This window comes from Salvelinus sp. IW2-2015, unplaced genomic scaffold (assembly GCF_002910315.2).
Source record: "Salvelinus sp. IW2-2015 unplaced genomic scaffold, ASM291031v2 Un_scaffold2986, whole genome shotgun sequence".
NCBI classification, from domain to species: domain Eukaryota; kingdom Metazoa; phylum Chordata; class Actinopteri; order Salmoniformes; family Salmonidae; genus Salvelinus; species Salvelinus sp. IW2-2015.
Window position 1 is genome coordinate 27,244 of NW_019944280.1, and position 27,268 is coordinate 54,511.

Sequence of the window (27,268 nt, forward strand, 5' to 3'; positions counted from 1 at the left end):
TCTTGACACAATGCCCGCTTAACCCGGAAGCCAGCCGCACCAATGTGTCGGAGGAAACACCGTGCCAGCGTGCACTGCGCCCGGCCTGCCAGTATGCATGCGATGGGACAAGAACATCCCTGCCGGGCACACCCTCCCCTAACCCGGGCGACGCTGGGCCAATAGTGCGCCGCCCCATGGGTCTCCCCCGGTCGCAGCTGGCTGCGACAGAGCCTAGACTCGAACCAGGATCACTAGTGGCASAGCGATGCAGTGCCTTAGACCACTCTGGAGGCCCTTGATTACCTTTTTTCTTGTTTCCTCCAGCCGGTTTACCAGAAGCCTCAGCAAGATGTTTAAATGACACTGGATCTCCGATGTTTGGTTCTCCTCACATTCTGCAGTGTGAATTTACCCTCAGTGACATTCAAGGAAATGTACGTCAATAGGTATATTTTTTAAATTATCTTTCTTTGGGTCAGTTAGTTATCATTATGAGGAGTGGATCTTACAGTCTGAAGATCAGTAACAACTGGCTCTTACCTTCAGATCATCTATTCTGTTCCTTTATTCTGCTTAACAGTTGATGAGGAACATTCTTATTTAATTTTGTTTTACATTACTTTTTATTTAGTCATTTAGCAGATGCTCTTATCTACAGCGACTTAGGGTAGTTTCATACATTTTCATACTGTTGCCCTGTGGGAATCAAACCCACAACCCTGGTGTTGCAAGTGCCATGTTCTACCAACTGAGCTACATAGTTAGTAGTGGTAATGTAATATCCAAATGTACTCACAGTTCAGCATGTTGCTGCCACTTGTACAATGTTCTGTTGAAAAAACAATACTAAAATAAAAATCCTTGTCTCTCCCTATTCAGATCTCCAGCAGTTCAGGTGATTTACTACAGTTAGCTTCAGTACTCAGATCCTGACCTCCCAACCAGAGCACTGTCAGCTGACAACATCACCACAGCAGCTCAGATAGCTAACACGATGCTTCAGTCTGCAAACATCACAGAGGTAAAACATGTTTTGAAATCAAGTCGTGAACTATGACATGTTCTAGAGAGAAACGTGAGGTTGTTACTGCAGTGATTTGAACACTTGAGGGTCATCCCCTGGTTTTGATCATGTTGCAGGACATCGCAGTGGCAGCTGTAACTACCATCAGTCAGCTGCTGAATTCCAGTGAGGAGAGTTCACAGGAGAGAGACGCTGTCCAAAAGTACTGGAGTGTGTGCATGGGTGGTGGTGTGTGTTTGTGTGTTCGTGTGCCTCTGTGCGTGTCTGCATGGTGCAGTACACTGTTATTCTGTGTTTCTCTCCCAGCCTCACAGAGACCCTGGAGAAGTTTTCCCTGACCAGCACAATAATGTGTCCTTGGTGGTTCAGCCCAACCTGGTAGTCCAGTCTGTCCAAGTACCAAGTGACTCAGTAGGGATCCAGTTTACTGCTCTGACTGGTGAGTGGGACTGCTAGTGAACCTACATACTGGCATTTAAAGTGATGGTTTATATCTGTGTTGACAGACTGGGTAAAACTTTCTCATTTTTCTAATGTTTCCTCTGTTGGTCAGTAAGGTTTGGTATGGATTGTATCTGTTGTTCTACAGACAAATACAGAGATAACACTATATATTGTTCTGCTTTAAATTGCTAAATCAAATTAATTTTGCTTCTCCAGGAAGTTCTGGCAATTTTGTGCAAACGGAATAAATCTGAACACAAATACCTCTGAACTGATAGCTGACAAAGGAGTGCTACTGATGTCCAGATTGTCATAAAATTCCCACCAGGTGAGCCATGTTGTTATGCATAGTGTATGGACTCAAGCTTCAATTTCCTTAAATTGATATCACAGAGAGAGCTTAACTGCTCTTTGTGGTCTCAGAAATCAGGTCAGCATTGACTACATTAGATTGTCCTATAAAGCTGAGTCACATGATATTTATGGTTGTTTGTAATTTAGTATTGCCTTTTTAAACATTATACATTTTTTATTTTTTATTTAACTAGGCAAGTAAGTTAAGAAAAAATCTTATTTACAATGACGGCCTCGGAACAGCGGGTTAACTGCTTGTTCAGGGGCAGAACAACAGATCGTCAGCTCGGGGATTCGATCCACCAACCTTCCGGTTACTGGCCCAACGCTCTAACCACTAGGCTACCTGCCGCCCCGTGTTATTGTTTTTACCATCGAGGACCACTTTGGAAACAAACGTTTAATTAATACTTAATACAATTAATATCCTCTGGGTCCACATTGTACATTTTGGTGTATGTCTGTTACCCAAAATAAATTCAATTCAATATGGATAAGTAAACTAATGAGAAGTCATTTGGCTTCCACGATAAGCCTACAAGGCAAGGTCAAGCTACTCATGTATATGAACAACAATCTCTCTCTCGCTTGCTCTCCCTCCCACTCTCTTTTCTCTTCGCCCTTCGCTCTCCCTCTCCCTTTCTTTTCAATTTTACTCCACTCAGTTTTGCATAGTAAAAACACAAACCACTCCATTGGTTTTGTACTCTACCAAAACGACCGGTTCTTCAGGTCCAGTGCTTTCAGTGCTTCTCAGGGACCAGCAGAACGGTCATCTCTGCTAACCTGGGACAGGTGTCTGGGTTACATGTTGAGATGCTCTTCAAGCCCACAGTAAGATTTCTGATGGAATCAATAAACACAAAGTGGTCCAAATTCTCTGGGAAACGTGTTGGGAAGTTATTCATTATCTAAGTCACATGTGTCAAACTCATTCCACGGAGGGTCGAGTGGCTGTGGGTTTTTGTTTCTCCCATGTATGTGATTGATAATAAGGTCACTGATTAGTAAGGAACTCCCCTCATCTGATTGTCTTAAATGAAAGGAAAAAACTAAAACCAGCAGACACTAGGCCCTGCATGGAATGAGTTTGACACTCCTGATCTAAGTTATCCATTGACACTTATGCGCCACAAGGAACAAGGAAGCATATGTTGTATTGAGTATATAATATCATCTATAATTGTAACTACTTCTTTCCCACATGTACTTAATGACCTGTTATGCTTCATAATTAACTTGCATACTGTGAATGCATGTGTTCTCTGAAGGATTTTCAGTGAGTTTGTTTCTGTTCTCACTTCTCAGGTTGTCCCCAACGCCTCCCTCTATGACTTTGCCTGCGTGTGGTGGAACTACACGTTGAAAGACTGGAGCACCTTTGGCTGCTCCAAAGCCAACCACTCAGAAGACGGCCTGCGATGTTTCTGTAATCACACCACTAACTTCGCTGTGCTGATGGTGAGTGCTAGCTGCCTTCATCTCCCTTTTACTGACCACACTCTGACCTATGGAGGGGTTCCCAAACTTTTTGGGCCCATGAACCCATTTTGATATGTGATAATTCTCGTGACCCCAAACATGTAGATTTTTTTGTAGTAATTAAGATGGGCTATGGCAGTCAGTAGCAAAACATTCTAACATTATTTCTGATTATCTTCTCAACTCACCATCACATCATTTTAATGTGGGGCTATGATAGTCAGGAGACATTGTCAGACCAATTTGCTACTATCTCACCACCACTATTGAGATAGTGAGATAGGAGACATGATGCATTTCGCGTCGGCGGTTCTCAAAGTCAGGGGTGTGTTGGACAATGCGCACCTCATCTCTGCTGTCACTTCCAACCTGGATTGTTATTTTGGTTTAATGCAGACTAGTACACTAATTCCAGCCTCACACAGATATGAGCTGTCAAAGGGTACCATGAGTTTTAATACTCAGAGGAGACGGCTGGGTATTTATTCCCTTTGGGTCAGGAACCAAAATGCTTTATCTGCAGCATTCGGTCATATGACGGCAAAATCTGTTTTCGATTTCACTTTACCGCGGAAATCAACAGAGGCAGGATAACAGTCAAACAGATTTCTCTCCAGTAATAAATATTTTCTCTGAATCCACTGAATCGGTCACTCATCTGTAGATGTTTTTGTACTTCCCCTGCATGCTTGCTTCAGTTCGTTCAGTTTCCCAAAATATCATTTACATAGGCAACGAGAGTATTTTCTTTTCATTACAAAGAAAGTCAACCAAGTTTTGTTTTTTGCACGTATTCGATCCCATGGATTCTGTTTTTTGTCAATATGTCACGCAGTGCATCCTTTGTGCAGTTTCATGCTCGAGAATTGTGAGACAGAACAATTTGTCTTTGTGAATAACATCCCCGACATGTAGCGAACAAGTAAAGGAATGGGCATCTTGGCCCTCACAGCTAACGTCCATTTGGAATGCTGGGGACTTTTTGAATGGTTCAGTCAGTTTCCTATTGATTMCTAGCTATAGCATAAATGCTTAATTTGATTTTGTTATTATTTTGTGTACTTTTTACCCKTTTTTCTCCCCAATTGGTAGTTACTGTCTTGTCCCATCGCTGCAACTTCCGTACGGACTCGGGAGAGGGGAAGGTCAAGAGCCATGCGTCCTCCGAAACACGACCCCGCCTAGCCGCACTGCTTACTGCTTCTTGACACACTGCTCGCCTAACCCAAAGCCAGCTGCACCAATGTGTCGGAGGAAACACTGTACAGCTGGCGACCAAAGTCAGCGTGCGTGCGCCCGGCCCACCACAAGGAGTCGCTAGAGCACGATGGGACAAGGACATCCCAGCCGGCCAAACCCTCCCCTAACCCACAGACGACGCTGGGCCAATTGTGCGCCGCCTCATGGGTCTCCCGTCGCTGGCGGCTGCGACACAGCCTGGGATTGAACCCGGGTCTGTAGTGAMGCAGTGCCCTAGACCGCTGRGTCACTCGGGCCAATMAATTCTTATTTTTACTGTGCGATCTGACAAAGGTATTAATGTGAGTTTCTGTGCCTCAGCATCCCCACACCTTGTTTTCACCATATCGATTGTGGTGGTAATATCTCTGAAATAGTGTGTGGTTTCATGCAGTAGTGGGCCTTGCCATTCACCTGAGATTAGGGTGACCACAAGTCCCGGATTTTATCCGGACAATCCTGAATTTTGGCCCTTTACTCCGCAACCAAACAGTCATGTCCCGCATTTTATCAAGAAGTTAAAACATCTTTTTTTTTGGCAAAAATGTGTGGTTTGTCCAGTATTTCAGTCAGGCATTCCAACCTATCTCTTGCAGTCACGTTGCGCTTATGAAAGAATATACACTACCATTCAAAAGTTTGGGGTCACTTACAAATTTCCTTGTTTTTTAAAGAAAAGCACATTTTTTGGGGTCAATTAATATATCATCAAATTGATCATAGGCATACAGAGGCCCATTATCAGCAACCATCACTCCTGTGTTCCAATGGCACATTGGGTTAGCTAATCTAAGTTTATCATTTTAAAAGGCTAATTGATCATTAGAAAAACCTTTCGCAATTATGTTAGCACAGCTGAAAACTGTTGTGCTGATTGATTAAATTCAGCAATTAAACTGGCCTTTCCTTAGCTAATTGAGTATCTGGAGCATCAGCATTTGTGGGTTCGATTACAGGGTCAAAATGGCCTGAAACAAATAACTTTCTTCGAAACTCGTCATCTATTCTTGTTCTAAGTAATGAAGGCTATTCCATGCGAGAAATTGCCAGAAAACTGATAATCTCGAGTCAACGCTGTGTACTACCCCTTCACAGAACAGCGCAAACTGTTTCTAACCAGAATAGAAAGAGGAGTGGGAGGCCCCTGTGCACAACTGAGCAAGAGGACAAGTACAATAGAGTGTCTAGTTTGAGAAACAGACGCCTCACAAGTCCTCAACTGGCAGCTTCATTAAATAGTACCCGCAAAACACCAGTCTCAATATCAACAGTGAAGAGGTGACTCCGGGATGCAGCAAAAGAAGGCCATACTCAGACTTGCCAATAAAAATAAAAGATTAAGATTGGCAAAAGAACACAATGGACAGAGATACAGCTTTTTCTTTGCAACTCTGCCTAGAAGGCCAACATCCTGGAGTCACTTATTCACTGTTGACATTGAGACTATCGTTATTGATATCTGATATTTTTGCAGCTCAAGACGAGACATAGGCCTATGTCATAGGCCTTTCGTCAACAAAATATTCTCAAATCCTTTCAGCCAAATTTCTCCTAAACTTGGAGAGGATCGTCAGGCCTCCTAACTTCTTACAAAAAAATGCTTCTGATGAAGAGCTAGAAAAGTAAGTAAATAGCCATATTAGACTGAAAGAGACTAAAGATATAAGCATAGCTGGAAGTAGGGTGCTGAGGGTGCTGCACCCCTGAAAAATCAGAAATACAAAATAATAATATTTTCACAAAAGTATGCATTGGGCCTTTACTAGTCCTGTATTAGCAGACTGATATAGCCGTTGTAGGCACAGGCAAAAAAAAAATGTTTCATCTAAAAAAAAAAAAAAATATCGTTCACAAATTGACAGCGATGATGCGTTGGCCTATTTTGAAGTTAGGTACAGGGTAGTTACACTGTCCCACAAATCCTTCTGTTGTCCCGCATTTTTGTATTTTAAATTGTCACCTTAAGTGGGAATGATTCAAGTGCAACAGTCAAGTGCGGCCTTTCCCACGGTCTAGGGCGCTTTCTGGTTGAATTTTATATTTGAATAAATTATTTCGTTTTTTTTTAAGGTTAACCACATTACAATGATTTTGAGATACAAAGACAATATTATAATATTTTATACAAATTAGTTGTATTATTATTTAAATCTTTAGCAGGATTTTGAAATTCTCCTGCGATCCCATTTTCATATCAGGGGTCGTGACCCCTATTTTGGGAACCGCTGACCTATGGTTTACCCAGCATATCCAGACACATGAGGGGCGAGGACTTTATGCATTATGACTGAGACAGAAACTTAGTGTTGAAATGTATTTTTTCTTTTCTTTCTACAGTCGTTCAGGAGATTTTAAATACGCTGAGCGCTAAACTGGATCACCATATTGGGATGTTCCATGTCCATCATAGGGTTGAGTTTAACAATAACAATCCAATCGCAACCAGGTAAGATCTTACAGGGTTCCAGAACCAATTCTAATATACAATAACATTCCAGATCACAACCAGGTAAATCCTACAGGGTTCCAGAACCAATTCAAAATATACAATAACATTCCAGATCACAACCAGGTAAGATCCTACAGGGTTCCAGAACCAATTCAAAATATACAATAACATTCCAGATCGTTACCGGTAAAATCCTACAGGGTTCCAGAACCATTTAAAAATATTGGGTGCTTCTCAATAGTGTAAAGAAGCCTTTTGTCTGATCCAACAGGACTTGATAGGTGAAACTATTATGAAACCCTCTATTAATGAACCAACACATCCATAACTACATATATAACTTCCCTGACATATTGTTGTCTATCACCTATCCCAGGAAATCACGCAAAACCAACCCAACGTCCTCTTAGTGAGCGTCTGCGTGTCTCCTGATCTTCACCCTCCTCTTCATGTTGGGAGTGGACAACCCTCAACAGCTGGCAAACCTGAAATACAGGAGGACAACATTCTCCCCCCGTCCGACACACACACAGAGCGGGACAGAGGGCCCTGTACTGCAGTCGCAGTCCTGCTGCAGTACTTCCTGTTGGGGACGTTCACCTGGAACACGCTGTACGCCACACATGTCTTCCTGATGATCAGAAACAGCCTGGCCACCAGCCCGTCACAGTTCACAGCCTATACCGTGGCCATCGGATGGGGTAGGATATCATGTAGAAAAATTTATTATTTTGTTGTTTCAGAGCTTTGGCTGGCATTAGCCCTTGGCTCCTTGAACCAAAACTAATGCTAGGTGATATTTTCAGGCTTAATAAGCCTGAACTATAACTTAAAAGCTACTTGTATAGTGATGTTATGTCTTTAGAGGATGTATGTGTAGTATATTACTCTGTACAGTGCATTCGGAAAGTATTCAGACCCCTTGACCTTTCAACATTTTGTTACGTTACAGCCTTATTCTAAAATGGATTAAATTGTCGTCCCCCCTCAATCTACACACACTACCCCATAATGACAAAGCAAAAACATTTTTTTCCATTTTTGAACATTTATTAAAAATAAAAAAGTGATCACATTTACACAGGTTGAAAATGTCAGTGAAAGCACTTGCCAGTTGGTCAGCACATGCTTGGAGTATACGTCCTGGTAATACATCTGTCACTGGGCAGCTCCTGGCTGGGCTTCCTTTTGTTCCGTAATAGTTTGCAAGCCCTGCCACATCCGACAAGTGTCGATTCCGGTGTAGCAGGATTCAATCTTAGCCCTGTATTTACTCTTTGCCTGTTTGATTGTTCGTCTGAGGTTATAGCGGGATTTCTTACGTCCTGGTTAGAGTCCCGCTCCTTGAAAGCGGCAGCTCTAGCCTTTAGCTCAGTGCGGATGTTGCCTGTAATCCATGGCTTCTGGTTGGGGTATGTACATAGTCACTGTGGGGACAACGTCTTCGATGCACTTATTGATAAAGCTGGTGACTGATGTGGTGTACTCCTCAATGCCATCGGATGAGTCCCGTAACATATTCCAGTCTGTGCTAGCAAGACTTGGCATTCAGGCCAAATAGTTCAATCTTGGTTTCATTTTGGCAAACTCCAAGCGGGCTGTAATGTGCCTTTTACTGAAGAGTTACTTACGTCACCTCCCTGACCAAGGCCCTTCTCCACCGATTGCTCGATTTGGCCAGGAGGCCAGCTCTAGGAAGAGTCTTGGTGGCTCCGAACTTATTCTGTTTAAGAATGATGGAGGCCACTGTGTTCTTGGACATTAATGCTGCAGCATTGTTTTTGTATCCTTCCCAAGAGCTGTGCCTCGACACAATCCTGTCTCGGAGCGCTACGGACAATTATTTCGACCTCATGGCTTGGTTTTTGCTAAGGTATAAGGTATTTCTGTATTTTTTTCAATAAATTTGCAACAATTTCTCAACCTGTTTTCGCTTTTCATTATGGGTACTGTGTGTAGAGTGATGAGGAAAACATTTATTTAATCAATTTCAGAATAAGGCTGTAACGTAAGAAAATGTGGAAAAAGTCAAGGGGTCTGAATACTTTTCAGAATACTCTATATATGGCTGCATGCAAATCTACCAGGAAATAACAACATCGTTCTCTGTCCTTTAGGACTGCCTGCGGTTGTGGTGGCCCTCACTTTAGGAATTAGTTACAGAGTGGATGATCCACTGGGTTACAGGCAGGAGGAATTGTGAGTCATTACTGTACTATACTACTACTGTACTGAATTGTACTATACTACTTCTCTATACTGTACTGAGAGTGACCCGGCTCAACATATTTACTAGTCTATGACCCACTGACACCGCCCCCGGTTAGAGAGGATTAAGGCAGTCCAAGAGTTAACACACACAGGAACTTTATTCACACACAGGAGAAGATGCACATAGGGATGTACATGGGGATGATTTTTTGTAATCACGCATCCCATACACATGTGTTTACCCACGCTCTGACACTGGAAACAACACAGTTCAGGCCCTGCTAATACTGACACACTTGAGAGAGCATGCAATGGACCTGACGAGCTAGCTAGGAGCATCTGACKATTCACAGGATGCACGGTCAGAGCATTGGCAGAGTGTAGGGTGCATGGGGACAGTGATTGGCTGAAGCCACGAGTTTGAGGTGATCTATCTCTCGTGAATTGTACTGTACTATCAATATAATTTATTCTGTAAAAGCTTTTCCCTATCAATGATCGTATTACATGCTTTTAACGATGGTAAAGAGCAATTTTAAAAGTTGTAAAAAACTAAAAGATTTATCCATTGTGTTGAAAGGTTTCTTTTTTACTTATGCCACCCACCATGTTTACTTTATACCACGTTATTCAAATCACAGCCTGTTTTGTTTGTCCCACAGTCCCACTCTCAAACTCATTCATTTGACCTCTCAGTTGCTGGCTTGCTGCCCTCGATCCAAAGGGGAACTTTGACTTCAAGCTGCCAATGTTTTGGGGGTTCCTGATACCTGTGGCGTTCATGCTTATGTTCAACACAGTGATGTTGATATATTTTGCAGTTACAACATGCAAGACCAACCCACATTTAACTAGGTAACATTAATGGGGGCACAAAGTAGAACGTTGTAGTCATAAAGATCAGTCTTGATTTTAAATGCCTACTGACGAGCTTAATTGTTAATTGTCTTTCAATGAAAAGCTTGTTATAAATAAAATGTATTATTTTATTATTAATTCAGTCKTTAGTAAGCAAATCATCAAATTGAATTAGCACCACGCTCTAACCCACTCACCCACTGGAAGTCAAATATTKTTCTACCACAGCATTACAGCATTCTAAGTATGTTGGTTATGTTTCCCAGTACAAGACACACATCGATGAAGAAGAAGTTCCTCAGTAGCTTTTCTCTGGCTGTGGTGCTCGGTCTCTCCTGGATCCTGGGCTATCTGTTGCTCATTACACAGAACCAGACCATGTACACCATACTCAACATCTCCTTCTGTGTACTCACCACCACTCAGGTAGTAAATGTATGCACTCACTACTGTAAGTCACTCTGGATAAGAGCGTCTGCTAAATTACTCATATGTAAACTGTAAATACATATTGTACCACATAATCCAGACATGATTGATTTGAAAATTAGACACCTACTAAACATAAATAAATCGAGCTGGTCTTTATGGAAACGTTACCTTTTGTTTGTCCTTGTGTGTTCCTGAAAATACTTGATAACGTTTTTGTTTTCGCTCCACAGGGCTTGCAGATTTTCATTCTGTTCACAGCAAGAACAGCAATTGTCAAGAAAAAGATGTCAAGTGCTTTGAATTCTGTCTCTAGCGCTGGGATCCCTCTTCACACTAGGAAGTTCAGTCTATGGCGAGGAAAGCACAGTGATAAAGTAGAATCATACACACAGCAGGACACTGTGTCATTTCCAACTTGTTCCTCACAGACATCTAACTGATGGGCTGGGCTGCAAGTTCAAACCTAGTTTGTAATACTTCTCCTCTTGTACTATAATATACAATATACTGCACAAAATGTTGTATCCACGTAGAGTATATTTACTGTGACGACTAGTCCCTCAGAAGTTGTCCAATGATTTTTTTTGAATAAAAGTGTTCAATAATTATGTGATTGTCTTTTAAGCTAATSTTTGTTTTAGTTTTCATAGTGAGAAAAAACACTATTTTACACAATATCTCAGAAAATAGCTTAAGACAGTGTAGCCCAGGGGTGTCAAACAAATGTTCCCCTCAGGCCACATTTGGTCATTACCGAGGTACACATAAAATTGATTAAGAAGCTTCTGCTCCATCGGCCTGTACAGCACAGGCAGCAAGCTGCAGCTGCCAGTTACATCTGTGGTAGAGGACTGCAGGGCAACAAAAGCATGTCAGCCTATGATGCTGCGGGACAGCAAGGATGAGAGGGTTCGCCAGGCAGAGATCGAGGTCAGAACCGGTTGCAAGTGGGCAACTAGCGCAACGCTCACGGAGGCGGGTCTGGGATGCACATCCAGGTCAAGCTGGAAGAAAGCAGATCCAAAGTAGTGCTGTGGTGCAGATGGAGGTCTGAAAGGCTGAGGAAGAAAATGGGCATGTCAGAGTTGTAGCCATGAAAAAACACGGCAGCTGGACATGTTGTGGGAGCGTGAGAGAGAGGGCACTCACCTGGAACATGGAAGGGCAGCGGATTAAGTTTCTGCTTTGCTCTGTGTACAATGTTTTTCCCACACCAATTTACCTTCACACGTGTTGATAAAACGTTTACTGGAGACAGGAGATCAAGTTGAGACATATGACGAGGTGGATATTTGTATAATAAGGCAGTTTATTCACAGGTAAAAATATCTTAGTAATCGTGCAGCACGGCCCCTTCTGTCTGACTCGTATGGAATCGTCGGAAAAGGGACCCCTAAACATATTGTGCTGATTATATATGCAATAAATGAAGTAGGTTGATCTTGTAGTCTGGCCTTCCGATTGGTCGTTCTGGGTCGTGGGTAGTCCTGTTCGGGCCTGATGTCGACGTTCCATTGGCTCTTAACATAGTTCTTTGTCTTAGTCTCATCCTTGAGCAGAATGCATGTGCGTTTGTTTTAGCAGGGGCCTGTTCATGGGGGAGGGGAGTGTGTGTGGGTCTGTGGTTATTATAAGGGTACGAAGTGTGGGGGTATAGGGGGATGGGTGCATGTTGTGTCAAGTATAGCTTGTGTTGAGAAGTTGTTAAAACAAGTTGCCAGTATCTATTACAATTTCTTACACACGTGGGGGTTGGCAAACAGCCCAGACAGCTGTACACTATGTGGACGACCAGCCACTCTGAAGCACATGCTCTCTTCCTGCCACGCAGGTCTGACCAATGGAAAATTCAGGTGGCAGCATGACCAAATACTGACTCAGCTAGCCGCGGGACTGGAGCAAGCAAGAAGAAAGCTGAAACATCTCACCCAGGGCTCTGTTTCATCCACTTCCTTAGGTCAGGAGAGAGCACAGCAAAGTGAACAAGGAGCAAAGGAATCTTGATTACAAAATGGTACCAAAAAAATCTAAACTTGAATAAGTAGGTGTGTCTAAACTTTTGACTGGTACTGTATACCAGTCAAAAGTTTAGACACACCTACTGGTGTAGGCCGTCATTGTAAATAATAATTTGTTGTTAAATAGCTTGCCTAGTTTATATAAAGGTTAAATATATATAACATTTATGACCATGGTTTGTTTTCATTTGCCCTATTTAGCATAGCTCTGTTCTGCCCTGCCCTGCCCTGCCCCCCTGTGGAGCTCAAAAGTTACTGTTTCTTACTGTTAACTCCAATTTGTGATTTTGTGAATGCAATATACTATTTGTATAGCAGTGTGTATTATGTTACTTCTTTGTAATATTGTTTTATTGCCATATCCTTATATTGTATTCTAATGAATAATTCCTCTTTATTCTGTACTTTCAGAAACCACAAACAGTATTTGTCAATATCAGAACTGGTACTGGAGCTGGACATCTTTGGAGCTGAAGATTGAYGCCAGCTTTTGTATCCTAGTGTCTCCTTAACAGTTTTACTGGATGAAAACACAGCAAGAAAACGCATAGGCCAATATGTAATAGTTGTCTATTTTATTGCAGTATTGGTGCTGGTTTGTTGAACAACAACAACTTGTTTTACTAGAGGGAAAAAAACAGAATATGCATAACTCATATTTAAAATTCATGCAGTGACTGAACAACAACTGCATTTCCACCCCCACCTCTAAAGGCAAAATATCATGGCAGGTCACCTGCCAGCTCAGCCAGTCACTAATTGCTTCAGTTGTGCCAAATAGTGCTTGAGCATATGATACTCCCCAAAGCATGGTGAAATACATAGAGGTGTATCACAAGCTTAACACGTATTTGTCAACTTCCTCTGCTTACTTCTCCTGGTGCCAGACAGGCAGTTGCAGTGCCTCCGTGTGTGACTACCTTGAGCAGCAGTTTGAGGGACTTTGCAGGGAAAACGAAGTGRAGTGAGGCGTAGGGGATTGTCCCCAGCAGTTCTCTCATGAGATTCTCTGTACTTTTGGTAGGTAATTACTTTACCTATGAGGCAGTGGGTAGGTGTGAGATATTGTCACTTTAATTGCATAATGGAACTGTATGTGATTTGTATGTGAACTGTACACCCAATTACAAAAAATACCTTGTTCAGTAATCATCGCAAGTGTTAGTTGGCGGTGAACTATGTGGCCATTGAGGGCAGCAGTGTCAAACAAATGGAAAAATATGTTTTTATACCACTTGGTCGTTTTCCGAGTGCATTCCACAAAGCTGTTTATCATATCCACCTTATCCACTGCCCCCATTTTGAGGTTATAGTCAAGCACACAGTCTGGTTTGATTTTTCTCTCCCGTCAGGTGGTCCACCTTCCCTGTGGCCGACATGGTTGCTGTATGGACAGTGGAGAGGACACGTCTCGTTTGTCATGCAACTTTACTGCCAGCTGTTGACCGTTCTCCTTGAACTCCCCCTCCCCTCTCAGCATCTTCCTGCATCCGAATGCCGGTATCCCCTTCCTGTTCGACCTGACTGTGCCACAGCCCCTGTGCTGTTGGAGAGCAGATGCTGGAAGAGTGTGGAAKMGCTGTACCAATTGTCCACATGCAAAGTGTGTCCCTTGCTGAGATGAGGAGCCAGCATGSTCATCACCARGGACCRGGACACCCCAAGCCCCTCGTAATGTTGGATGTCAGTGGTGGACGTCARGTCACACATGACWAAGAACTTGACCCCTAACCTGTGCCTTTTGGAGGGAATATATTGACGGAACGCCAGCCTACCTTCCCATAATAACAGGGACTCATCAATGCATAGGCTCTTGTAATGGCACAAAGACCTGCCAAATGCTGATGTAAGGCTGGTTAGAACATTTCTTATTCGTATAATGGGGAATTTAGGATGGCAGTAGCATTGTTGACGAATGCAGGCATCGAAGCAGAACTAGGAAGCGGTCTTGGAAAGAGGGTGACAAAGAAGGGAGTTGCAAACATAGGATCTGTGCTCCAGTATTCTCTTAGGGAGTTCTTCTTTACTATCCCCAATGAGAAGAACTGTCACCAGGAAGGTATACATTTCACTAATTGTGGTTGTCTCCCATTTAGTGAGTTTCCCCCTCACTCCTGGCTCTCTCTTCTCCTGTAGCTCCAGGCATAGCGATTAGTCTCCTCTACTAAGTCTCAGTCTCCACCAGCTCCCTGTCAGAAACAACTGAAGCACTCTGCCTCAGATGGAAATGGCAAGAGGCGTTGCACTCCAGACTGGACTCATCAAAGCTAACAGCAGGGCCAGGAGGGGTGAAATGGCTGGTGGTCTTCCAGCTACCACAGAACTCCTGTACTTCATCCACTGCCGGTCTGCCTCCATCACCACCAGCATCTTCAAAGGGACCTGGGACTTTGTCGTGGACAAGGGCTCCTCAGATTCAGGGTTCTCAATGGCTACAAGGTTGGGGGGCATCTCCTCATGTCACTGTCAGAATCTGATTCCTGACTTTCATACTCATAGTCAGAATTGTTAACAAATGGGAAATTCTGGAGATTTTTGAGTTGCTCCTTTTGAAAGACATTGCTAATGCTACAACACTGAATGGCTCAGAGTGGAGAGGTTACGTGATTGACTGCCTGCACGCGCCACTTGAATCAATAATACTATCGAAAAATGTTTTGTGTGGTAATTATTTATATATTTACTGTTTTATTCACATGTTTTCACACCTGGTGACAATCTGCATTCTGATTTCTTGGCATAGATTGTAATGGGCAAATATGATGTGTGTAAAATACTTTTTGAAGGTTGTACTGATTATAATGAGCTAAGCTAAATCCAGCTATGTGTGGAGCCATGTTTGTTGACATACAATAAATTCTAGGTTTCACGTAATTGTCTGTTGGACCAAAGATGTTATAACAAAATGAGGTGAGTAAAGATTCACTCATTTTTTTGAGAACTTCCGGAAGTGAATGGTGGGATGTGAACGATGGTAGACGACACACCCCCTTCAACGTGCATACCATATATAAACAGACCAAACTCATCATGTCTTCTCTTATTATCTTTGGTTTCTGTGAGAGAAAAAAAGCATGGCGGCGCACAAACTACCCATCGTTGGATCACTTTCGATTTCTAGAAAGGGTTTTACTCAATTATTTCGATCAATGGTGAGCTCACCCGTGATGTGATTAATTATAAATAGTAATTGCTATTAGCTCATTCATATTGTAGTTTCTGTCAGCCGCGAGATATAAAAATATGACCGCTTGTGTTATGTCAATCTTTCCTCAGCGCTAGGACAAATGTAGCCTACATTTTTCCGGTTTGGATGATTGCGTTATGCTGTAAATACTTCTGTGAATGTCTGAACATTGCATCCAAAAATAAACTGCTCACATTCTGGACATAACTTTGTAAGGATGTGTGTGTGCAAAATGTTTCTGAAAAAAGTGTGGCCAGCTCAAATGCTGATTGTTGCGTCATTTGAAACTGTCTGTTCTAAATAAGCGTTCTAATCACACCGGTTTGATCGCATGCTACAGGGACCATTGTAGAATGATCACACAGGTGTGTTGGTACATGTTAATTTGTGGAATTTCTTTCCTTCTTAATGCATTTGAGGCAACAATTGTATTGTGACATGGTAGGGGTGGTTTACAGAATATAGCTCTACGTGGTAAAAGACCAAGTTCATATTATGGCAAGAACAGCTCAAATAAYCAAAGAGAAACGACAGTCCATCATTACTTTAAGACATGAAGGTCAGTCAATCTGGAAAATTTAAAGAACTTTGAAAGTTACTTCAAGTGCAGTCGCAAAAACCATCAAGCGCTATGATGAAACTGGCTCTCATGAGGACCGCCACAGGAAAGGAAGACCCAGAATTGCTGCTGCAGAGGATAAGTTCATTAGAGTTACCAGCCTCAGAAATTGCAGCCCAAATAAATGCTTCACAGAGTTCAAGTAACAGACACATCTCAACATCAACTGTTCAGAGGAAACTGCATGAATCAGGCCTTCATGGTCGAATTGCTGCAAAGAAACCACTACCAAAGGACACCAATAAGAAGAAGAGACTTGATTGGGCCAAGAAACACAAGCAATGGACGTTAGACAGGTGGAAATTTGATATTTTTGGTTCCAACCGCCGTGGCTTTGTGAGACGCAGAGTAGGTGAATGGATTATCTCTGCATGTGTGGTTCCCACCGTGAAGAATGGAGGAGGAGGTGTGKTGGTGCTTGGGTGCATTGCTGGTGACATTATCTGAGAAATCAAGGGACACTTAGCCAGCATGGCTACCACAGCATTCTGCAGCGATACGCCATCCCATCTGATTTGCTCTTAATGGGACTATCATTTGTTTTTCAACAYGACAATGACACAACACAACTCCAGGCTGTGTAAGGGCTATTCGACCAAGGAGAGTGATGGAGTGCTGCATCAGATGACCTGGCCTCCACAATCACCCGACCTCAAATCAGTAGAGATGGTTTGGGGTGATTTGGACCGCAGAGTGAAGGAAAAGCAGCCAACAAGTGCTGAGCGTATGTGGGATGTCGTGTCTGGACTATCATTAAATGTGAAGACTTATTTATATCGAATCAGTTCTCTAGGTTTAATTAGTACGTGATTAAACTAATCATGTAAACATTAATTAACTAGGAAGTCGGGGCACCACGGAAAATGTTGATTTACAGAGTTATAATTTTCTGAATATAACTTCAGATATTTTAATATCTGATCAATTACAGTCTTCTATTAAAGAATTATTATTACCTCATCAGTTCTCATTACTGAACGTCGCAACCCCTTGGATATCTGACGAACCCTAGCCTAAATCATGAATCAGCGGTATACAAATTGGCTTAATTATTATTTACTAACTAACTAAATAATCACAGAATTACTAACAAACAACCAGTAGATATTTGGGTTACTACATGATACAAAGAAAATGTCCCTAGTGGACGAAGCCAATATGACGGCTAAGAAGACAAAGAAAAGGGGTGGGGACTGAGAGAGCAGGAAAGACAAATGGATTCACTACACACAGTTGATAATTATATTAATTGAAATGCTAATCCTTTGCACATGAACGGCCGCTCATTCGAGAATAATTGCAATGTATATATTTACGCCCGTACGTCGTTGTCTTCTCTGTTGAATCGCCTGTCCGTCTGCTGGAGAGTCAGTTCATCAGAGTCTCTGGTTAAGTTCCCCAGAAGTCAAAATGTCCTTCGTGGTTGTAGCTTTCTCCGTGGCTCTGCATAGTGTCTGTTGTAATGGATACGTTAGGCTTGTTCTTAGAATAGATGTTTCGGTTGTTGTCGGTATTCTTGTACTAGGCTTACGTAATTTCTAACTGCAGACTAGTATTATCGTCTAAGATTAGCTCTTATTCTATAGTGATCGATAGTCTCAGAGTTTAACCATTTCCAGCCGTGTAGCACAAGCTACAGCTGTATGGTCCCATGGCCTTAGAATTGTAGCCATTCCAATGTGGGGACTCTGTCCCGGCGTTCTCTGACTTAATGTATATTTTGTAGGAGTGGGTTTTATACTCTGTGGGAGAAGGGGCGGTTCTATGACGCCTACGTAATGTCTGGGCTCACATGGGTGTGGTCACCGACTAGTTAAATGTTTAACTAAACAATTATCTCATTAAGAAGGCCAAATGACATTACATTTCTCACAAATAGTTTCATATTAATAATATATTTTACAGAAAGTTCAGGTAGAAAACTAATAACTGAGAAATGTACACTTCCAAAGTTACTGTTATTCTGTGCACTGTCCTTCCTGATGTCACAAAAAAAAACAAGTTCGACAGGATTACTCTTTAAATACCCACGAACCATTCCCACATTCTCAAAATAAAATATTGTTTTATCCTCCAAATTTGGGAGAAGCTCTTTGTTCCATAGGTTTATTTCCCCTCTCTTTCTGCATGACCAGGGGGAGAGAGTCTGCAGGAATTTATGACCTGTCGTAAAGTCATAAAACTTGTGGTGAGAGTGAGAGAGGGGGGAAGCCACGATATACACCCCAAAGGGCCACGTTGTGACAGGGAACTACTTCAAGACTGTTGGAAAAGCATTCCAGGTGAAGCTGGTTGAGAGAAGGCCAAGAGTGTGCAAAGCTGTCATCAAGGAAAAGGGTAGCTACCTTGAAGAATCTAAATATATTTTGATTTGTTTAACACTTTTTTGGTTACTACATGATTCAATATGTGTTATTTCATAATTTTGATGTCTTCACTATTATTCTACAATGTAGAAAATAGTCAAAATAAGAAACCATGAATGAGTAGGTGTGTCCAAACTTTTCAATGATACTGTATATACTATATTTCAAATCATGAGTTACGTTACAAAACTTAATGAGTACTGTATATACAGTTGAAATCAGAAGTTTACATACACTTAGGTTGGAGTCATAAAAACTCGTTTTTCAACCACTCCACAAATTTCTTGTTAACGAACTATACTTTTGGCAAGTCTGTTAGGACATCTAATTTGTGCTTGACACAAGTAATTTTTCCAAGTCTGGTTCATCCTTGGGAGACATTTCCAAATGCCTGAAGGTACCACGTTCATTCTGTACAAACAATAGTACGCAAGTTAAACACCATGGGAACACGCAGCCGTCATACCACTCAGGAAGGAGACGCGTTCTGTCTCCTGGAGATGAACGTACTTTGGTGCGAAAGGTGCAAATCAATCCCAGAACAGCAGCAAAGGACCTTGTAAAGATGCTGGAAGAAACAGGTAGAAGTATCGATATCCACAGTGAAACAAGTCCTATATCGACATAACCTGAAGGCCGCTCAGCAAAGAAGAAGCCACTGCTCCAAAACTGCCATAAAAAAGCCAGACAACGGTTTGCAACTGCACTGGGGAAAAAGATTGTACTTTTTGGAGAAATGTCCTCTGGTCTGATGAAACAAAAATAGAACTGTTTGGCATAATGACCATCGTAATGTTTGGAGGATAAAGGGGGATGCTTGCAAGCTGAAGAACACCATTCCAACCGTGAAGCACGGGGGTGGCAGCATCATGTTGTGGGGCTGCTTTGCTGCAGGAGGGACTGGTGCACTTCCCAAAATGGATGGCATCATGAGGCAGGAAAATTATGTGGATATATTGAAGCAACATCTCAAGACAGTCAGGAAGTTAAAGCTTGGTCGCAAATGGGTCTTCCAAATGGACAATGACCACAACTCTTCCAACAAAGTCAAGGTATTGGAGTGGCCATCACAAAGTAATGACTCAATCCTATAGAAAATGTGTGGGCAAACTGAAAAAGAGTGTGCGAGCAAGGAGGCCTACAAACCTGACTCAGTTACACCAGCTCTGTCAGGAGGAATGGGCCAAAATTCACCCAACTTATTGTGAGAAGCTTGTGGAAGGATACCAGAAATGTCTGACCCAAGTTAAACAATTTAAAGGCAATGCTACCAAGTACTAATTGAGTGTATGTAAACTTCTGACCCACTGGGAATGTGATGAAAGAAATTAAAGCTGAAATAAATCATTCTCTACTATTATTCTGACATTTCACATTCTTAAAATAAAGTGGTGATCCTAACTGACCTAAGAGAGAGAATTTTTACTTGGAGTAAATGTCAGGAATTGTGAAAAACTGAGTTTAAATGTATTTGGCTAAGGTGTATGTACACTTCCCGACTTCAACTGTATATTGTCCGTATACAGTTGAAGTCGGCAGTTTACATACACCTTAGCCAAATACATTTAAACTCTGCGGTTCCTGACATTATTCTGATTTTGAGTTCCTTGAAGGAGGAAGAAGGAGTAGCGATTGCGAAGCCATCCAGCTCACAGAATGCTCAGGGTGGTCGAGTACCTGTCAGGTGAGCCGACAGCGATGACCCCCATTGTATTTTAGATATTATACTTCCTCGCAGTCAACATTTGCTCAAAATAGTCTTCTGTCCAACGCTTCTGGAATTTTCGATGCTCTCTGACTGTCTAGATTTTGTTTGACTTTTATCAAGCTGGACAGAGTGAAGAGACTATAAATGTAGGTTCGTTATCATTTCAACCCAGTTTAGATTTGGTTTGAATTATTTCTATGTCGGTTTTTTCTCCAGAAGATAACAATAAATACATTTGCATTTATTAGGGATTCCCATTAGCCTCTTCCTGAGGTCCAAACACATTGAGACACTTACAGTACACATAAAACWAAATATAAAACAGTACATCATATAACATTATTACACCACTACATATCTACAATGCAAAATTTATAATGCCACCATACAACAATATTACAATGTACGTGTGTAGAGTGCGTGTGCTAGAGTTTGTGTGCATGTTCGTTTGTCTGTACCTGTGTGTGTCTCTGTACAGTCCCAGCTGTTCCATAAGGTGTATTTGTATCTGTTTTTTTTCAATCTTATTCTATTGCTTGCTGTCACGCCTGGTCCCGCTCCCCTTCACTGGCGCTCGAAGGCGCTAGGCTCCACAGCATTATGCACTCCTGTCACCATCAGTACGCACACCTGCCTTTCCCGTCACACGCATCAGCGTATCATTGGACTCACCTGGATTCAATCACCTTTTTTTTTTTTTACCTCCCCTATATTTGTCAGTTCCCCATCTCTGTTCCCCACTACTGCATTGTTTGTTGTTTGTAATTGTGTATCCGTGTGCTGATGCTGTTTCTATCTTGCTCTTTGTCTGTTCATAATTAAATGTCAACTCCCCATACCTGCTTCTCGCCTCCAGCGTCGGTCCCTACAGCTGGCATCAGTTACCTGATGTGGAATAGAGTTCCATGTAGTCATGGCTCTATGTAGTACTGTGCGCCTCCCTCCCATAGACTGTTTTGGAATAGGCTGGTCATGTGCAGGAACCCCATGCAATGAGTTATTGTTTTGTGATTTTTGGTTTATGTAGAATATATGTATTTTCTATGTAAATGAATGTTCTTAAATCTTGTAATTTTCTTTTAAGTTGAGAAGATTCTTAAAATGGAGGAGATGTCGTGGAAAATTGCAAGATTATATTATAATGCTGGTATTGCATTTTAATGGTTGTTTTATTCGACAGAATATAATATTCTGTTAACTATTGTGTGTGTGTGTTCTACTGAGGATGGGCCTCTATGAGATAACACTGACAGGGGAGATTTACGATGTCTTTGGGTGATAAAACCTGAAGAGCATTCCAGAAAACATGAGCTAATGGTTCTGTTCTATGCCGTACCAGGGAGAGACGGTTCCCTTTTGGAGTAAGAGGGCCAGACACTGGTCTTTACAATGAAAACTGTTGACACAGCAGTAACTGTCTGCTATGTTTTATAGATATCTTTCATACAAATCTTAACCTTTGTGAACTGTTCCTAAGATCTGTGGTTCGTCATGTAGGTTGAGAGGGGTGTATCTTGGCTATAAAAGATCTTTGTACTTTTCTGTTGGTACTTTTTCAATGGTTCATTAGAGAGAGCGCATAATTGTGTATTGCAAAGCTCTTATTATTAAAGATGTAGTTTAAGTATAACTCTGACTAGTGTGTGAAGTTTGTAACTCCTCATTTGGTAATGCAGAAATATGCCACCACATTTGGCGACGAGGATGGGATGTGAATCTTCACTCGGTGACCGCTCCATAGTTTGTGGATCAGTAGCATCGCATTTTGATTGATATAGCTCTGAGTAAACCTGTGCAAAGCATTTATTAATATCCTGCGGATCTGTTACTATTTTACCCTTCTTGTCTTCTATTTTGTGAATAGCTCTAGATGCCTGTACATGCCTTAGCTGTCTTGCTAATAATTTATGTGGTTTGTCACCCAGTTCAAAATAACTTTGTTGCGTTTTTGCAAGTAAAGAGCCCACCGGTTTCAAAAGGATGGTATTGTATTCATATTTCAACTTTGTGATCTTCTCAAGTATTGTATTCGAGGAATTTGTCCTAAAAACGTTCTCCTGTTCCCCTAACTCTCTTTCAATTTCTCTCAGCCTAGTATTGGCGCGTTTTCCCCTCTCTGATGTATAAGAAATAATGTAACCCCCAACTCACGTACTTTAGAGATTCCCAAAGGGTGGAGTCGTCAACYTCCCCCGCGTCGTTAGCTCCGTGGAAAAAGCCAATCTGCTCCTTCAAATACTGACAAAAAGCCTCATCTTTCAACAGGTATGCGTCTAAGCGCRACGGTCACCGACCTGTCGACATATTGACGAGTTTCAGCACCATGGACAGAGGAGAGTGGTCCGTAATTAGAATAGGGTGATAGGTAACTGACGCAGCTGCTGAAATTTGTAAAAAAAATAGTCAATTCTGGAATATGATTTATGAACTGATGAAAATAAAGAATAATCCCTATCTGTTGGGTGCATCAGTCTCCAAATATCAACAATGTTAAGGTTTGTCATCGATGTATTTAGACAGACACTGGCATTTGAATGTTGAAGTGACCTTGATAGCTGTTTATCTTAAAGAGGATCTAACGTACAGTTAAAGTCACCTCCAACAATAACACTTGTATCTGAGATATTTGGTATGGCCTTAAATACCCTTTGAAAAAAATAATGGATCATCGAAGTTGGGTCCATATAAATTGACCAAGGTTATTGGTTTCGAATTCAGTGTGCCAACCACAATAATACACCGACCATTAGGATCTGAAATCGAGGATGAGTAAACGAAAGGAATGTTTTTCCTTATCAGGATTGCTACCCCTCTCACTTTTGCATCAAAGTTAGACTGGTATATCTGGCCGATCCAGCCGACTCGTAGCTTGGCCTGAGCGGAGCGTTTAATATGAGTTTCTTGAAGAAGCACTATGTCAGCCCCCAGTGATTTAAGATGAGAAAAAACTTAGCTCGTTTCACGACATGCCCTCACGACAACCGCTGTGTCAGATTTCAAAAAAGCTTTATGAAAAAAGCAACCCATGCAATAATATGAGTCGGCGCTCAGAGCCCAATCAAGACACAAATATATCCGCCATATTATGCAGTCAACAGAAGTCAGAAGTAATATTATAAACATTCACTTACCTTTGATGATCTTCATCAGAATACACTCCCAGGAATCCCAGTTCCACAATAAATGTTTGTTTTGATCGATAATGTCCATCATTATGTCCAAATTCCTCCTTGTTGTTCTAGCGTTCAGTACACTTTCTAAACTCACGACGCGCGGGCAGGTCCAGCGGAAAGTACGGACGAAAAGTAAAAAAAGTTATATTACAGTCCGTAAAAACATGACAAACGAAGTATAGAATCAATCTTTAGGATGTTTTTAACATAATTCTTCAATAATGTTCCAACCGGAGTATTCCTGTGTCTTCAGAAGTGCGATGGAACAGAGCTCGCTCTCACGTGAYCGCGCATGGTCAGGGCATGTTCAGGTCATGATAGACCTMACTCATTCCTCTCTCCTTCGGCRCCACTTCACAGTAGAGGCATCAGACAAGATTCTAATGACTGTTGACATCTAGTGGAAGCCTTAGGAAGTGCAACATTACCAATATCCCACTGTATCTTCAGTAGGAGCTGAGTTGAAAATCGACCAACCTCAGATTTCCCACTTCCTGATTGGATTTTTTCTCAGGTTTTTTCCTGCCATATGAGTTCTGTTATACTTACAGACATCATGCAAACAGTTTTAGAAACTTCAGAGTGTTTTCTATCCAAATATACTAATAATATGCATATTCTAGCTTTTATGGCTTTGTAGCAGACCGTTTACTCTGGGCATGCTTTTCATCCGGACGTGAAAATACTGCCCCCTACCCCAAAATAAGTTAAATATAGAAAGACTGGAATCAGTGATTAAACAAATAAATCGGGTMTGTGGGGACAAGGTAGAGAAGCAACGGACAGAAGGGCTCGACACCGCTCGTATTTGGCTGGCTGAAGCTAGAAAAAGAGCGGAGGGGGCCAAGAAAAAGGGAGCTACTAAGGAGGAAGAATTAGGTAGCCAGGAGCAGACAGAGAGGACTCCCACGGCTCCCACAGAGGCACCACCTAAACCCAAATTATACCCCTCCCTGGCAGACCAGGAGTGGAGGGAAAATCCAGACGACGAGGTGGTGGTAATGAAACGGAGGCAACCAAACCAGGTGCCGCCCGTTCCGTTACCCCCTCCCCCATATGCTGGTCCTCAGGGAGCCGAGGGAGGGAGGGAGGGAGGAAGTGACACAGAAAGGAGGACAGGATCTAGCTATCTTATTGAGAAAGTGGATAGAGATAGAGAAAGGGAGAAAGTTGAGAAAAGTGAGAGGGGGAAATAAGGGAAGAGAGCGTGTTCATGGGGCTGCACGACCCAGAGCCCTCAGTAGACTCGATTCCCATAACCAGAGTCCGGATAGGGACAGACAAGATGAAAGTGGGGATGATTCTGAATGGATAGAGGAGAAGGAGGGAACAGACAGTCAGTACCCTCTGATAGCCTTACCTAACCCTCGAGCTGGGGACGACGGACAGGGGCCGACACTGGAGGTATACAGAGCATGGACTCAGAGGGATGTAGCCAGGGCAGTAGAAGGTGTAGGACATCCCAAGACGGGAATGGATGGGTTCAAGAGAGATTTGGAAGCCCTGGCAGCCAGCTTTAAACTGAACACGGGTGAAGTAGAGACAGCTGGTGGGAAAGGATTGGGCAGCAGTTCGGGGAAATTGGGTACCAGGACATGAGGATTTAGTAGTAGTGCCCTGGGCTGTAGATGGGCATTATGTCGAGAAAATCACACAGCTGTGTAATAATCTGAGAGAACACTATCACTGACATGCAGATTTCTCCAAGGTCCACGAGTGTAAACAAGAAGACAGTGAGAATACAAGTCAATGCCTAGAGAGATTAAAGGACGTGTTCAATGCAAATAGCGGGTTAATAGAACCCCAGGCAGTAGAGGGATTTAATGCTCCGTATTATTAGCAATTAAAAATTGCTTTCCTCAGTGGAATGCGTCCCGAGATAAGCAGTGCCATCAAACAGAACCTAGTAGGGTGGGGGCTAGCAGAGCTGAAAGAGGTGAAGAGATATGCAGTACACTATGAGCAGCATGGGAAAAGTGAGAGAGAAAACAAGGAACGGAAGTGAGCTGAATATTTGATGGCCACTCTAGGAGATATTGCAGGGAAGGGTATGGGTGACAGAGGAGGACGGAATAGCAAGGCAGGAGAGAAAGGGGGAAATAAATGTTACAATTGTGGCAAGCCAGGACATTTTGCTAGAGAATGTGAGGAGCCATGTCAACACTGCAATAAAGTAGGCCATAATCACCGAGACTGTAAAAAGAACAAGGACAGGAGAGGCAGGAGAAAGGGTCGAGGTAATTATAGAGAAAAAGGTCAGGCGCCCACAGCCAGACTCAGATGGGGAAGAGGAAGATGAGGCATGACTAATTATGGGGAGCGGGGGAATAGACTCTAGAGAGGAGGAGGAGGATTTTCAGGATTCTGTTGTAAAAACTGATTGTGAAATTCTTGAAATTGGCTACTATTGATTTAGCATTACAACAGGAACAGAAACTCTATTTGACATTAACAATAATGGGAAAGAAAATTCAATTTCTGTGTGATACTGGAGCTTGTCACAATCTGTGCAGACGATGCTCCCAACGGGGTAAAAAGTAATGGGGAACAGATCATAGTACGTTCAGCATCAGGACATCAATTCATGGAACGGCTATCCGCTCCTGTAACGCTGAAACATGAGTCATCTGGCGGAGAAGCCACTGTCCCCGTTCTGATATTTAAACTATGCCCAGTCAACCTGTTAGGCCGAGATGTAATGACTAAACTGAATGTGGCCAAAGTAGTACCAGGACTTATTAAGATGTCCCCCGATGACTTACACTGTACTCTCTGCTATAACAAACACCCAGGTCCAGATCCAGTCTATGAGGAAGCATTACTTAAAACCCCAGAGAGAACTATAGGGTTAAAGTGGTTTCACTATGACAGCACTCATGTTGCTGTGGAAGTGGAGCTACCTCAGAAGCTGTTCAGAGAAAGGTGGAGTCCCCATGTATCTCTCGCCAAGGAGCCCTCAGAAGGGTGGGAGGACATGGGCCAGTGGGTGTCAAAGGGGAGGAAAATCACAGACTGGGTAGACATGATTAGTGGAGATCAACACAGTCCATCAACCGATAGGTATCGCAGGAAGCTAAATTGGAGAGCAAATAGTGTTCCTGCTGTACATCTGAATGAGTGTGTAAAATACTGAGGAGAGGAGTACCTGTTAACAGAAGAACAGGAGTTAGAATTAGAGATAGTCCCTGAACATTTATGGTCACAAGGTCCAGCATATTAATTAAAGGGGAAACTCCAATACAGGTAGTACCTACATCTAATCATAGGCAATAAAAGGTATTATTCCAATTTTTTAACAATTAATGAAAGGTGGCGTAATCATTCCAGGCGATGAAGCATTTTGTAACTCTTCCCTGTTTCCAGTTAAAAAAGCAGCTCCAAGTACAGATTGGAGGATGGTAATGGATCTACCTTAAAACCTCTTAGRGCTAGGGATCAGAATTTTTTTATTTTCTTAAAATAACGTTCCCAAGGTAAACTGACATTTTCTCAGGCCCAGATCGTAGAATATGCATATCATTTACAGATTAGGATAGAAAACACTCCAAAGTTTCCAAAACTGTCAAAATATTGTCTGTGAGTATAACAAAACTGATTCTGCAGGCGAAAACCTGAGAAAATCTAACCCGGAAGTGATATATATTTTTTAAATCTGTGTTTCCTGGACCGGCTTTCTTCCATTTAAAGGGGTATCAACCAGATTCCTTTTCCAATGGCTTCCT

The 27,268-nt window shown here is 42.2% G+C and overlaps 3 protein-coding genes across 9 annotated transcripts in view; all 3 read left to right on the top strand.

Annotated features, from left to right (window-relative positions):
- Positions 1-27,268, top strand: part of LOC112075110 (adhesion G-protein coupled receptor G7-like) — a 76,284-nt gene that overhangs the window by 8,897 nt on the left and 40,119 nt on the right. The window lies entirely within an intron of this gene.
- On the top strand, positions 1,121-6,873 carry LOC112075111 (adhesion G-protein coupled receptor G7-like). 2 transcript variants are annotated; one of them, XR_011477242.1, is made up of 6 exons: positions 1,121-1,208; positions 1,313-1,445; positions 1,667-1,778; positions 2,470-2,638; positions 3,113-3,265; positions 6,863-6,873. XR_011477242.1 is itself a non-coding variant. In XM_070440774.1 (6 exons), the coding sequence occupies exons 4-6, from the start codon at positions 2,621-2,623 to the stop codon at positions 4,469-4,471; spliced, it is 264 nt and encodes an 87-aa protein (XP_070296875.1). In that variant the 5' UTR covers positions 1,121-1,208; positions 1,313-1,445; positions 1,667-1,778; positions 2,470-2,620; the 3' UTR covers positions 4,472-4,844. The 2 variants fall into 2 exon arrangements, 1 of the variants encoding a protein (XP_070296875.1); XM_070440774.1 differs by lacking the exon at positions 6,863-6,873 and adding an exon at positions 4,379-4,844.
- Positions 7,329-11,710, top strand: LOC139025637 (adhesion G-protein coupled receptor G7-like). The gene is made up of 5 exons (XM_070440772.1): positions 7,329-7,675; positions 9,092-9,173; positions 9,882-10,040; positions 10,310-10,469; positions 10,706-11,710. Exons 1-5 carry the CDS (start codon positions 7,609-7,611, stop codon positions 10,913-10,915), a joined length of 678 nt encoding a protein of 225 aa, XP_070296873.1. The 5' UTR covers positions 7,329-7,608; the 3' UTR covers positions 10,916-11,710.

Excerpts from the sequence above, each read along its gene's own strand:
- LOC112075111 (XM_070440774.1), top strand. Across the intron at positions 3,266-4,378 it reads CTAACTTCGCTGTGCTGATG|TTACTGTCTTGTCCCATCGC; the intron begins GTGAGTGCTAGC and ends CCCAATTGGTAG.
- LOC139025637 (XM_070440772.1), top strand. The coding sequence starts at position 7,609 with ATGATCAGAAACAGCCTGGCCACCAGCCCGTCACAGTTCACAGCCTAT. Across the intron at positions 9,174-9,881 it reads GGTTACAGGCAGGAGGAATT|TTGCTGGCTTGCTGCCCTCG; the intron begins GTGAGTCATTAC and ends TTGACCTCTCAG. Across the intron at positions 10,470-10,705 it reads GTGTACTCACCACCACTCAG|GGCTTGCAGATTTTCATTCT; the intron begins GTAGTAAATGTA and ends TTCGCTCCACAG.